General features: G+C 33.3%; 1 protein-coding gene across 3 annotated transcripts in view; it reads left to right on the forward strand.

Annotated features, from left to right (window-relative positions):
- Nucleotides 1–15,824, forward strand: part of Ten-m (teneurin transmembrane protein Ten-m) — a 210,721-nt gene that overhangs the window by 60,072 nt on the left and 134,825 nt on the right. For all 3 annotated transcript variants that reach the window (XM_089704261.1, XM_089704264.1, XM_089704263.1), the window contains one exon: nucleotides 565–756. In XM_089704261.1, coding sequence (XP_089560387.1) covers nucleotides 565–756 — 192 coding nt within the window. The remainder of the gene's footprint in view (nucleotides 1–564; nucleotides 757–15,824) is intronic.

Raw genomic sequence — 15,824 nt, forward strand, 5'->3', positions numbered from 1 at the left:
TAATAATAATCGATTTGAATTGCGTTGTCTGTCAGTCAAATACGATTCCGTTTGATATACGACATATTTAATACACCTGAGTTTTCTCGGCGTATAGGAAAGTGATTTTTCGATTTACGCAGAACTCACGCTTGACCCATTTTTGTAGTGCCGTGGAAATTAAAGTGTCACATGGAACTGTATTGAAAAGGAAATAAATTCTCTTCAAGATTATATGCTTTACGAATTCATAGATTTGTAGATTTCCGCTTAAGAAAGCGGTGATATTAAATTTATTTTGCTAGTATGCTAACGTTGTTCCACTGGGATTAGCATGCTTTACATATAGTTTGTTTTTTAAAATTTTGAATACTTTTAGGGCCATAATCAAATAAAAATACATTTATTACTTGATTTATTTTTGTGTAAACTAGCCACGTTGAAAATTTTAGGTATAAAAAATCTTATAGGTTCGCATCACAAACATGCTATAATTATGAATTCATAAATTTTATTAATATTATAATATGAGCTGTAAGTTAAGCTTATTTTAATTTTTCTTACATGAACGTATCTTGTCCCCAGGCCTGGGCCGGCTCCACCCGTACGGCTCGGGCAGTGGCTCAAGCTCCGGTAGCGGCCGCCGCGCACGGCGAGGTCTCTCCGAGTCCCCGACCCCCACGACCCCCACCTCAGCATCAGACAACGCATCAGACGCGACCCTCACGGACTCCGAGCTGCCTCTCGCGAGGGACTCCACACTGCTGGTGCAAAACGGTAAGAATCGAAGAACTAGAATTGATAAACAGATGAAGGCAATCGTGATAATCGTACGCGTTACCTGTTAAAAGTATTTTATTAGTTCAAAGTGTTTTTGCATAGATTGTTAATCCAAATATTAGATGGGAACATGATAATACAATTTATTTTTTTTAAACTATTTTCTAATTTTGTAAATGTGCTCTTAACTTCGCTTGGTAACAAATACTAAACATAAGTGCGCTTGATATGTGATAGTGCGATTTTCTCGAAGTAATTGAAGTAATGAATTTGTAACGAAAACGAGAGCGTAAAAGAAAGGAGTATCTTATAAGACTCAATTGAGATTGATTAAAGTCAAGTGACGTGCATGAGTACGATATTGAACAAACTGCCACGATATATCTGATACATGTTGCATAATATTATTATGACGGAAATTTTCAGAGCATAATGTATGATTTAATTTCCCCAAAATATAACATCACTTATCTAAATTGCCGTACGAGGCAGAATGAAGTCCACCGATGTAGGGACGACCCAAATTAAAGATTAAACACCACTTTCATTGTACACTCGACAAATTATCCCTAAATTTTGGGAGAACCAAACATTGGCCGAATAAATTTTGCTCCAACAGGAGGTTGAGCCAAACTAACCGCGGTAGGACAAACGTTACAGTAAACGACAAATAAAAGCAACGATAGTTTAAATTGGAACCCAAAAACTGTATGTAAACAAACAGGGTCAGGAAAGTTTTTGGTCCATCGAAAACATGTGGTGGGATCGAATTGTTTCCTTCTAATATTTGTGAAAGGTTATCCTTGCTGTGCTGTATTCAATAGTTAATTAATGTTCCTAAACTTTTGATAACAAAACAAATAAGGTATACAAATTACATATATGGTATAGCAAGTAGAATCGGATGCTAGACTCTCTTGACTAAAACGTACGGTAAAACGCAGAAAAATATCGTCATTAAACAGCGTAAAAATCAAATAAGAGTTTAATTAAAAACCGAACAATACTCGAACACTTGAATTACTTGAGACAATAACTTCCATTAGAATTAGTGTAGACTCGTCGAGAATAGATTCAAAGGCATTTCAATAATAGTCCCCGTTTTGCTGAAACAAAACGGACAACTACAATGACCCACTAATTCTATCGAATCGTGGTCCATTCCAGAGTGCACAAGAATTCCAATTTAATTGCATTCAATGAAATCCCCGGCGATTATAGTCTACGGTAGGCAAATTAAAAGCGGGACTCCGTCGGTTTTCCTATTCAATTTCCATGGAGGGTAACGCGATAAAAATCCATTACGTAAGCGCTGAGAGGCCTCACCGTCGTCTTGTTTTCAAAAATGTCATATTCACTGGAAGAGTCATATCCCTTGAAATTATCTCGTCCTATTTATTTACTAGATGGCTAACTGCGGAATATTTTCTGGAACCAAAGTCTCTCCGTTAATAATATATTCCTTGCATAATACGATAAGCGAAACATTTTCTCTGTCAAGATTAAAATCTGAATATAAAGCACGCGACATAAACTAAAATAGCAGCTCCACAAATATTTGGAAGCTCATTATTTAGTGTACGTGACACTCGCTCTCTTCTAGACGCGATTTATATCTGAAACACCATAATACGATTCGCTAGCAATCACATGCTTCATTTTGTATTCCCGCAAACACTTTTCCCCTCCTACCTCAACGCTGCATCGGATTGCAAAGTCGTTTAATTTTATAATGTGTCTAAGTTGCTTCTCAGCTACGCTGAATGCGCTTTTGCCATTAAGGACATTTAATATTACTGGGCTGTGGTTGCTTACGGGATCCTACTTACGGTGTATTTGTAATTTGGAAACTTCGGTGAAATGTTGCTTTAATAATATTCTAATTTAGTAACAACGTTTGAGAAATTCAATACTTAACATAATAATATTCATCGCTCCTATCCGTAATAATTTGGGAAATAACATTTGCTTTATTTCATGGATTCGTAACCCAATAGTGCTATAAAAAGTGGCGCGGTAAACAATAAAACTGATGCTTTATGTTTATTCCAAACGACAATTACAAACCAACCCTTTCGTTAACATCGTTTAATTGAATTTGCTAATAAAAGCCCAGCGTAATTTACCTTAATCAAAAAAGGTACGTCAAATTTGATATTTGACATACCAAGTAATGAAAAGGACGATCTTTGTTTACCGAATCGTTATTTGCGTCAGAGATGTGTTCCCGGGAATCAAAATAACAACATAAAATTCATGTAGCTGAAAAAAGTTGGAATAAAGACCAATATCAGTGAGCAAATAACGTTTGACATGTGAAACTGAACGTAACCTTTGTTGTTTCGATATTTCTGCGACTGACTTCGGAGTCAATGATTAAAGCTCAAAAGGTTTTGTTATATTATTGGCAGAAAGCATAGAGAATATCCGGATTTCAATTAACATTGTCATTGTTTCGCTGGGAATTTTGAAATAAAATATTTTTCCTGCTTTGCTTTTAAAACCTTTTTCCCAGGAGCTATCCCACAGGAACAGGTTCACAATGGGATGTTTCAATATTGTTTTGCATTAAAATTGTATGAGGAATGTTGACATGAAATTTTATAAGCCCAAAGAAATGTAAAGATGGCGTGAAGTTTCGATAATTATGTCGTTATTTTTATAGCACCTTTGTTCGGTCATGTCAGACGTAAAGCAATGTCTTATACGACTCTATCTACACCATGAATGGAACTAATAAAAAAGAAATTTTCAAGGCTTCGCTCAAGCTCAAGTTTTGACAGACCCTTAAAAAGTCCACATCGCATCGATTGCCGCCATAAACGAGCGACAGGTCGTAAACGGGAGGTGTAAAACAATTTGATACGCAGTACCAATGACATTTTTATACGACAATATTTTGGTAGGACCAGTGTCACTTTTAATTGCCTCTATTAAACGCATGTTCCCGGCCTGTCGAGAGATAGATGGACACGTACCGTTCTGAATAAGGGATTTATAGCATCCTTTTCTATCTCTGATTACTGCAGTGTGAAAGAGTGAGATGTAAATATTTATCTGTGTTTCGAATGCGTTAATAGTTGCAATGAAAACAGGAAATTCGTTTGAGCGTAGACGCGCTTCGTTAAATTTTTATGTGTCTGTTTAATGAATGAATGTCCTTTTAAATTTCCATATGGCGACATCGTTTAGTGGATACCACGCTCTGGATGCCGGAAATGTTTCAGCTGCCCTTTAATTCACCTTTATATTTGAACTTTAAATGCCATTTTAACGTTAACAAAACAAAATTTCTAATTTTACATTGTACATTTTTGTTAAAGTCAAATTGTTGAACACAATGCCGACTGCATGGTCTATGACATTTTTATTTAAAAAATACTTGACTATTCTATTTTTTACAATGAAAACATGTTCACTGTCTTAAAGGAGTGTAAGAAATGCTTGGTGTATTTTTTGTATCAACTTGTTCCACGGAAGTGGCAAGAATATGATGTCATTAATGTCACCGGCGCGCACTTTTTCATCTTCTTTACTATTTTGCACCCCGGAATTACGGAATTAAGGTTTCCGTATTCATCCATCAAGGGAATTCCGTGAAATTTCGTTCGCTCCAAGCACCCCTTAATCCTTAAGACGAATAACTCAAAGTTACGAACGGAGCGGAATAATCGCGAGGTTGTGAAGAGTAAAAAAATGTATAATTCGTCACTTAATCCGCGACGCTGTTGGGGCTTCGAGTGTAACAAATATCCAGTATTACCCATGACGGATGAAGTCTCTTGTTCGATCTCGCTCCTGTTATCTCGCAATTTCGTTTGTGTCAAAGAACATAACAGCTGATGAGTGTCACTCAAAAACATATAGATTCCTGACGCAAATACAAATTAAACAACTCAAAACCAAAGGTGCACTCCACAGCTCTCCGCTTATCGTGAAACCTTTATGTCCCGTCCGTACTCCTTATATGTTTCCGCTTATTATTTGTACCGATAGCTTTATGCGACAAACGAGAAGCCGGGTCCTGCTTAGTCTGCTCGAAAGCACAAAGGAGTTTGTATCAGTCGTACTCGACAGACCCGAAAAACTCGACTCCTTTGAGATTCCAATCCTTTAATACTAATTGAATCATAATTTCGTAGACGAAGTTTCTTTTTATAAAAATCTTTTGGCCTCGCAATACTCAAAGGCCCGAGAAATGGGAGCGTAATAATCTTGAATTTTGAAAGACCACGAAAGAGTTTCGCGTAATCGGGATTAAAATTTATTACGTCGTTTCTTTCTTGCGACAAATTAAATAAATTTCCGTTGTTCATCAAATAAATAGGCCGCTTATTAAAATCGTAATAAATAACAGAACTCGTTCCATTTAGTGAATAATTTTCCGTGCAATAACTCGAAAATGAAACAATAAGTTTTACACCCGCTCCAACCTACCCGGCACAAAAGGCGGGCCTGTCTCATATTACTCGTAATACCTTGCTGTAAAATCAAAAAACAATTTCTCGCGCACGCGGCAAACGATAAATCTCGGAGACAATTTCCGAAATTTTTCTATCTCGAAGATTTACACAGTGGCCCATCTCGGAAGAAAATCGCACCTAGAATCCCATTATCGATCCCTATTCGCGTACAATTTGCGCGGTGCTGGCGGTACGCCGCGGCCTCGCTGGCAATTTTCAAACTTAAATGAAAATAACAGCGTCGCTGCGGAGTTTTCCCTTTCGGTAGCTTCTTCAGTTCGTCGATAGTTGTTGTCTTCGCCAGGCCCCGGGCTATTGTCTCCAAATGTACCTCTAGTGTTAGTTTTGTGCGCGGAATTCTGTATTGCTATAGATGAACTTATTGGACGTTCGTACACTCCAACAATAGATAGAGCTTGAAAAATTATATAAATCTTATTACATAACTTTCATATATGGCCAGGAACGTTAAATAAAAAGACGATAAATCACCGCGCCGAAATTTGAGCCGTTGAAATGTTTTGAAACAATTAATGTATGATAATGATGCCTATGGGACCTTTTTAATTTCGTAACAGGAGTAATAAATTATTAACATTCAAATTGCCAAGAGAATTATAATTTGTTGAATAAATACAAAACAATATGTTAATTTTAAAATCCGACGTTGTATGTTTATGGAAAACAATGGCCTGTTTGTTCAGAACCTAAATCTGATCTAACTTGTAAATATGTGTGAGTGTTGCCGTTTTTAATTTTTCCCGTATCCGTTGGGGAAATCATTATTTTAAGTTAATTATTAGTTTGTTCCGTTGTTTGAAGTGTAGGGTAAAGCCCTGATTTAACTTTATAGATTTTTCGTAGCTATGCAGATAGATATTGCGTGTTAGTTATTTAAACAATGCGTATTTAAATTAAGTTCTCTTTCAAATATTTGAAAGCCCTTTTTATTTTACAATCGATAATAAATATCAACTTGAAATGAAGTTACCTTAATGACGACGACATTTAATTTGTTCAAGAGAAATATATTTGCAGTCCAATAGGTGATAAAACATCTTAGAAGAACAAACAAGAAAATATATAAATTATTCAAGTCAAAGCAGTAAATGTCGTCGCAAATATAAGTTGGGAGCATGTGCACTTTCCCAGGAACGTTATACTGAACATATTCATCGCACTTCCTAGAATTGTTCGCGACTAAACATTGCATTAAGTAGATACAAAAACGGCTATCAACATAGAAATAACAGATCGACTTTACATTGTTAACACTTTACACCTTAAAGTTTAAACCGATATTCGTATTTTATCCAAGACAAAGGCTGAATAACAAAATATGGACCATATACGGGAAACACAATTGCGCATAACAAGATTAAAAGCTGCTGTTAAAACAAATCCTTCAGTATATAAATTTATCGTGAATTCCGGATTACGCTATGTATGAATAGACTGGTTTGGGAATCGATTTTGGCGCGGCAAAAATCGTGGATGACGCTTCATAGAAATGTTATGTAATCCATACTAATATTATAAATGCGAAAGTAACTCTGTCTGTCTGTCTGTTACTCAATCACGCCTAAACTGCTCAACCAATTTGCATGAAATTTGGTATGGAGATATTTTGATACCCGAGAAAGGACATAGGCTACCTTTTATTGCGAAATATGTACCACGGGCGAAGCCGGGGCGGACCTCTAGTAAGTAATAAAGACTAAGACAATTTTTATTATTGTGTTACATTTTCTCGTCCGTATTTCAAAGCTTTTCGTTCATGTATCGTGCTACATCATTTTTGTGTGTTATACCTAGTGCCTAGAATATATTATGTTTCATGGAGTTAACTTTTGAACGCATGTGGGAGTTGTTATTAAATAAGCAAGTCAAATGTCGATCATCGAACGATCTTAGCTATTAGCAAACTATAACTTATTCAACCGCAGCGTCTCTAACTTATTTAACTCAGTATATTGATCTATAAAATAAATGATTTACTAGGGTTATTCAAATTTATAGGTATTTTATAATTCGTTTTCACCCTTACAAAAACTAACATGCTAAACTCTGTCGTTAGAATTGCAAAAACATCTGCCTAGCCCTAGTCAATTTTATGATGTAGTAACAGATGTATTACATACATTCACACGTATAATATTTAATAATAACAATCTTTATGTCAATAATTATCACTTATTTATATTAAATGTTCTATTCAATAACTAATACACAAAGAAATCAACTGCCCGAACAATTTCTTATAAATAAAATCGAATAGACCCAAATGTCCGCGTTAATGATTCTTCACAATACCGTGATAAATTCTTTCCACATAACATTACCTTTAATTATATGACTCCATTGACACGAGGTCCACAATAAATAATACGAAATAAAATACATTGGAAACGCGATGTCGCGACAAAAGCAAAGAGATATAAAGGAAGAGGCAATTTTGCCTCTCTAAGAAGTTATAGTCTTGCAACCTTGTGATGTCCTTATTGCATTGGAATAAGGTTCATAATCCGTCATCTATCGGTGATAGTAATGTGGTACTGCTAACACAAATACCGTGTTGCGATTTTTTTTTTCGTTTGGGGTGAGCCGTTTTTGAGGGTTATAATATATATTATAAGAATTTACTAAGCTAAACAAAGTGTAGTTGTTGACTATATTTTGCCTCAAGCAACGTGAAAAAGCCCTAATTTTATATTGCACGCCTCATAAGCGAAGCGTTGAGGTGGGTACTACTGTCACTTCGCGCAAAACATCTGATTTTTCAAACTTAAAATGTCTTTATGTATCATACATTGCACTTGTAAGATAATACATACACACACATATTAAGAAAAAACACTATTTTTAACGTTCATGATATTTTTGATGTCATTTTTGTTATTTAAACTAGTTAAAAAACAGTTTAAAAAAGTTCTGTCTTGGACGTCCGTGTGTCTGTATGTGCGGATCCTTTTTCTTGTTAACACGATAGCGACCGAAATACTTTACTAATCGAGTCTTTTTTTTTCTCTTACGCTTGAGTATGCTCAGGAATAGAACCCTTTCATTTTTCAGGGTCTGATTCGATGTGGTTTAATTGTTATTAAATAAACAAAAATAATAATTAATAAATATTTATTAAAAAAAAATTATGAGGCGTGCACTTTTGGATTTTCCAAATTATTTTAATATTATTGGATCAGAATGTATACTTCTGTAGAAATTACCCGTTTAGGGACATAACGTTAAGGCACACAAGGTATAGTAGGAAAACCTCTATGTAAGTTAATTTTTACGCATATTTTAATACCTAGCGCATACATTAATAGCATTAGAATTACCCTATACATTACTGAAAACATGTATGTCGCAGTCAGGGTCCATTCACACGGGCATTAGGTTTTATGCATTACCTAATCAATATGAAGTTAATTGGTGTAAAACGTACGCTATGGACGGCACTTAGCCTGAAAATCATAATTTACTATCGATATTTCAAAGTCTCTCATTATAATGTGGGAATAAAATTTTGTTTGAATACATATTTTACAAATTGATTTTGAATGTAAAGGATTCAGTGATCTTGTTCGTTATATGTATATTACTTGAAGTACGACGATGGTTCTTATGGAGAGAAATTAAACTTGTACCACGGGCGAAGCCGGGGCGGGCCGCTAGTAAAATATAATTTACAGAGTGTATAATTTGTGTATACAACACATGTATGTAGGTGCTTAATGTAATGACATATTTACAAGGATAAAAATACCACATTAAATAGGCATGCCAAAACTACACTACAGTATAGAGCTGCCATCAATAAATAAATAAATAATAAATAAATATTATAGGACATTATTACACAAATCGACCTAGTCCCACAGTAAGCTCAATAATTAAGGCTTGTGTTGTGGGTACTAGGCGACGATAAATATAATATTATAAATACATATATAGATAATAACACCCAGACCCATGAACAAATAATTGAGTTCATCACACAAATATTTACCCTGACCGGGGATCGAACCCGGGACCGTCGGCTCAGTAGGCAGTTACTTTACCACTAACCACATCGAAACATCTATGCAAAACTTCGCAAACGTTACATATTCTCGATTCTTAATAGTTTACGTCGAAAGGTTTGATCACAGTAAAGGTATTTGTCCCTTGTTAGGTGAAGTAAGCCGATAATAAGGAACTCACAATACCTGTAGAAATTTCTGGAAAGAAGTTGTTACGCGGTAAGTGTTATACGCGGGGCCTGCGGGGTGCTGATAACGTCGAGCAAGTAATGGGATTGAAGCGATTATTTGAGAATTTGAAGGCTTTATTGTAAGGGTTTTTGGTTGAAATGTGTTGGCTAGAATGAAGAAATCAATGAAAATCTTAAATTATAGTAATTGGCCTCAATATGAATAGAAATAATATAAATACCTTTATAGATTTGAGCATGATCAGTAAAATAGTGCATTGCATTTTGCATGGCTAAATATAATTAGACATCGTGTGTTTTGATCGATGCTATTTTTAAAAATACATTTTGTATATATCTGTTTTTGTATTTCAATAAATTACAACAATTTCTAAATTTCTTAATTCACAATAATTTCTAATAAGAAAACATTTAGATAGGAAAAAAACATCAAAACAGTTATAGTGTAAGAGTCGCCTCTAAAATAGACAAGAATTAAACCAAAATTATTGTCCAACCCAAATACATGCATAAATTATACCCAAAACGAAATTTACTTCTTAGACCAACCGAAGATTCACAATAGGACGTATATTGATCACTTTAATTAAGCCCAAGTTAGAATCTTTCAGCGAATAATTATTTTCAATTAAGGTTATTAATTATTTGTAACAATTGCATACTTGGCCTTACCTGTAAGGGCTAAGGGCTCTTGCTATTCTCTATTATTATGAACTGTTTTGTTAGAAGATTATTTGTTACTGATTTTAATATAGATATAACCTTATTGGAAATCTATTGTGGGTTGGAAATTGTGCTTGTCTTATGAAATAAGGAATATTATCAATATAACTAGAGCATTCATGAATTGTTTTAATGAATAGGTACAAATAATAAGTGGAACTAGATCCCTAAGTTTTTTTCCTAACCTGACCGAGACTCGACTTTTGCACCTCTCGATCATGTAATAAATATTAAACAGCATCCAAATGCATTTTTTAAACCATTTATTGATAGAAAAATAAACATACATTAAGCATACAGAAGAAACACCACATACATCGACACGATTTGATCTTGGTGCACATCACACATGCATTCTAGACGTCAAACAAATACTAGATTAATATAAATTTGGCTGCATTACATATGGAATTACATTGAAAAATACTTTAAGATGGCAATTAAATTACATAAATATCCATTAATAAAAATAAAAACTGCGTTGCTTCTATCCAATCAAAAACGTTTTACATCCAAAATTCAACTTCAAAATCCTTAAAAGGAAATGACGCTAAGCGTTCGATACATTCCTCAAGTGTGTACAAAAAAGATGTTCCATTTTTCGTGTAAACGCGCCTCCCAAAATAGTTGCTCAACACCTCAGAGCACAATGGAACCCCCGACCCTCCATTGGCAATGCAGTATAATGCATCATTATACTAGGGATGTACATTGTACATTCTAAGCATTTATCGATAAATTATATTTTATTGTAGAGGTTCGACGTAAAATTTTAAAATAGTTTAGCATTTTATGTACGCATAAATGTAAATATTTAAGATGCTATTATTAACTATTATTTTCACGATGTAAATTTATTTAATTAATGAAGTAACGTAATTGCATAAAATGGCGTCACTTAATTTAATTTGCATAAACAAATTACCCACAACAATGCATTATGCAACACAGATACCTACAGATGAACCTATCAATTCCATCAATTCTGAGTATAATATCTGAACGTTCCTGGCATTCGTTATTAAAACCACATAAACTAAACATATAGATAATTATTAAAATAATCGATAAATAGACGTACCGTCACTATTTCTACACAATGGGCCCTCATGTCGCGAACACCGCGCGTGGTGCTGACAAAACACATCGGGTGTGGATTCAATTTAGCTATAAATATTGTAATATTGTGGCTTCACGCATTTCACTCTGATATATGGACGCAGATTTAAATAAACCTTATTGAAAATTGCCTTTTCGCAGTCAATTTTCAATTTATTTGAGACAATCCTGTTAACGGTAGAAGTGTTTTGTTTGTTCAGGGAATTTATTGATGTGAAGTGTTTGATTGAATTGTTTAGTTTATTTATTCAGATAAATGTTCAAAATTATTTCATCAAATATTAACTTAACCTTAGATTTAAAGATATCTAAGTTACAGTATAATTGTACAATTTCAATTAGTAAAAAGAGAGAGTACATAATTAGAAATATAGAAATCTTTGCTAGGTTACATAGTATTCAAGATATCAGTTATTACTTACTTTGTAAACCTATTATTGTGAATGTTTACAATGTTATATATAGTAATTCATTAATCTATTTTTATTAAGGCTTTTACATGCGCTAATAACCTTGACCATACTTGACGGATCTCAAACCTCTCCCGCTGCACCTTCTTTTTTCCTCGCATTTTGTATTTAAAAAGATACTGATCAGTGAAACAAAATATCCTCGTCAGGGAATGTTGTGTAACTGATAATAAAGTCAGCAGGTTACGAAGTTTATAGAGTATTTGCGGAAAAATCGATGACCACGGCACATTTTTTTTCTAGAAATCTATTAACTTTAGAAAAAAGTCCTCGCGAGCAATTAAAGATCAAAGACCATCCTATTTTATATATTTTTTTTGGTATTGTGCTTTATGTTGTACCAGACTTTATAGAGGTTGAACATAGTCGAAATTGCCGGGTAGCGCCTTAAGCGTTGCTGTTAAAATTTGGAAACATGCTTTAATCTAAATATATGATTTAATCCCGGAGGAAACTGTTAAGAAAAATAGCTATTCTTTTCCATAAACAGCTGCATCATGAATTCTATATAATTTCGTTAAGCACATTATATAAAAATGCACATTAATATCTGAGATCAAAAGCAAGTTTACCAGATCATTAATAAAGTTCGCTTATAATTTTGTTGTTCGAACTGAGCATTTGAGTTTAAATTTTAAAACCTTTCAAGTCCTTTGATATACAGATGGATGTTTTGTTTAAAAACAGACTGAATTTTTGATCTCTATACTATAGTTTATATTTATAAATATATTAACGTTGCACTTGAGTTTCGACTTTGGTGGTTCGAAGGCGATTTATCTTCATTATGTTTAAGTACACTTGACGTCTTACTAACTGTATTTTGGGATCGTTCCTGCATTTGTCTAATCGCGTGATGGAACGAATTTTAATTAGGATTCGAAAATTTGGATATTAATTTATTATTTGCGTGATAAATGCTAAACGAATACCTACTTTAAACTTTATTCTACGACAAATATTTAATTTTGAATGAATAATATGAAAACTATTAAAGTTATCTCGGATATATTATCGGATAAAGTTTGTATGAATTATGACCGTTATAAACGCTATCTAAAATCGTTCATTGCCCTTTAATCCTTACTGAAAACCGAACTTAGAACTCCTGTTTCTGCGTGTTATCCACTTTACCAAGGACTTCCTTAGTATTTGGTCGATTATTTTAGTGTTGTAAAACTTGCCCTGATGGAATATTAAGAGCAACAACAGTCTAAAACCCCTGAATAAAATACCGCTGCAAACTCTCAATACGATTATAATACCCAAAAACATATACACCGAAATGTACTCTATATCAATGTAATATAGTCCTTTTTTGCGCACCGCACAATATATTTATGTACAAGTTTTTCCAATAAATAATGCAACGGAATCTTAACTGTGCTAACGTGAAGTAACAGTTTCATTCGATGAATATGTTATGCATATCTTCCAAGTTAGTCCAAGTTAGCTACATACTTAGACTTAACAGATAAGTTGGATGTAATGCTGGCTAAGTTTTCATACATACATGTCGTGTATTCTGTAAGGGTTGCTTTATGGTTCATTATTGGAATATATATTGTGATATATATTTCAATGTTTCGAGTTTTGTTCGTATAGAGTTCTACTCGTGGGTAATAAATAATTACCAACTTGTAGTTTAAATTTTAAATGATGAAGGGTAGTTGCAAATTGTACGGGGTAAAAATTTTATTTGTAATCACTCTGACTTGTCTCAAACTTCATTTTTTATCCACTCTCTCTATCACGACAATAAAATCAAAACAGAAACAATATTTTGAAATTTGAGAAATTTCTATCTAAGCTTAATATCAAAATTCGCATAGCTATTTTTATTTATCCTTACATCTATAAACAACAGCGTTAATCTATAATTGATAGCTAATTACGCTTTAAAAATATTAGCTCGTTTGATGAAAGTTTATTTTACAGCTTGAATGTAGGGTAGTTCATGAATAAATGAGTGCAATCCTGTTAGTATGTTGACAGTGACAGTGACCAGCGGACGTGTGACCAGCGTATCACTTTACTTGTATATTGCCACGGGTCTATTTAAATTGGTTGTCTGTAGTTGCTGATTGACCGAGTTACTCGTTTTAACGTTTGGTTTACATTGCTTGTTTGGTGTGTATCGATTGGATGCAGCAATGTATGTGATTTTGATGATTTTAGAGTTTATAAATTTAGGTTAATTAAGTGATGGGTGATTGGAAATTGACATGGTTTACCTACCTACTTTTATTTCCTAGAAAATATGGATAAAATAGGAAGATTTTGCAATGCTAAACTTGAATAAAAATATGTGCCCAAAATACGTGAAAACATAGAATTTTTTTTTTTGTTCCTACCATAGAAACTAGATCCTTCCTCTTTTAACATTTGCACTAACCTTACCTTAAAGAGTAGTAAAAGACTCAATACAATTTATTCTCTTCTCAATATGCTAAACCAATTCTCGATATAAGGTCATTGAGCGTGGACAGCTGGCTCACTGCTCTATATCAAAACAAATAACAACGCCACTCACCTACTTTTCACTTTAAAAATATTTTCTTCCTTCCCAACGTCATAATTTATTTACTTCTCTTTGAACTTTCCACTCGGCTTTAAAAATGTTGCATTTTCATTTTACCGCATTCAATTATATTAATTAGTTGGTCAATAACTGAAATTTATTCTCCTATTAATGAATTACAACCTTTGATTGTATTTCCTTTTATTTGTAGCCATCGGGAATTGTTATTTTAATTTTTTTGTACATTTAATCATCTGTTTGAAAAACGACTTGAAGCATAATTGACATTCAATAGTAATAAAAGGATTTTTTTTAATGGAAACATCGATAAAAATTGTAAACTGCAGAATATTTAAAATATCTGGATTGACAGCGAATGATTTTAACTTGATAGCATTTGGATAGCAATCTAAATTCTAAACGAAAAATACGTTATCTATGGTTTAATTCTTGTAATTAGTAAACTAACTAACAACTGACTATTTATATTCTATTTCTAACCGACTTGTAAAGTCAACAGTAATTTTTTTCACATAAAAATAAATAAACCGGAGATTAAAATATAATCGCCGGTTATGCCATCATCATTAGAAATGTCACTTTTAACGGCTGGTTTGATTTAAACGTCAGTTATTATAGCATTTATACAATCGTATAAAGAATCGTAATGAGTGAAATATAATTACGTATGCTTACAGCAAGTGCCATATAAAACTCTAGTTAAGGTTATACAAGGTCATGTATAAATATTTTATTCATACCACGACACCATTACATAACCTATCGCCAATACATTATACTATGGCCAATACGATTGTTGTTATGAAAACACATACAAAATACATATCTATAAAGATCTAGTGTAGAAATTAACATTATCAAGATGTTGGTGAGACTTTTGTCAAATTTCTATCTACGTTAATAACACTTACAAACCGAATTAATTAATTTTATTATGTCTTTCTAATTAAAGGAAGTACCTTCTTATTTATCATTTAAAAAATAGCCCGAAACTATCAAGAAAGACATGGTTGCTTTGAAAGTATAAAAAAACCTCTTGCGTTAAGGTGAGCAGTTATCGCATGAAAATGCTAACATTTTTAACTGATTAAATTATCTAAAGAATGCGTACAAAAGTGATAATTAATTTCACTAATATAATAAGACCCTTACAATCTACAATATAGACGGTAGTATGAAGCCAGATAAATGCAATTACTGAGAATCGAACCGCAGACTGTTTTGCGTTTTCCTGTTTCTATGGTGAGGGATGAGTCGATGAAATCTAATTTCGTATTAATATTATGAATTTGCTTTACGGGATACACAAATTTTGATGGGACTTAGCATGGTAATAGCAGTTGATTCAGGGGTCTCTTTTTGCTTAATACAATGTATTCCTTTTAAAGATAAATAGTTAAAAGATAAAAAAATGTGTTCCCTTATTGCAATGTATAATTTTACCAATAAAGGATAAACAAAGATTTTACGAATTAAAAAAAAGTTATTGACCAAAAATTTTTAAACCAGGTGCAGAAAAAACATGATGTTAAAGT

The sequence above is a fragment of the Colias philodice genome, chromosome 15 (genome assembly GCF_061535455.1).
Source record: "Colias philodice isolate Cphi_HAF_F1 chromosome 15, ilColPhil1 Martin Lab GWU primary, whole genome shotgun sequence".
Lineage (NCBI taxonomy): Eukaryota > Metazoa > Arthropoda > Insecta > Lepidoptera > Pieridae > Colias > Colias philodice.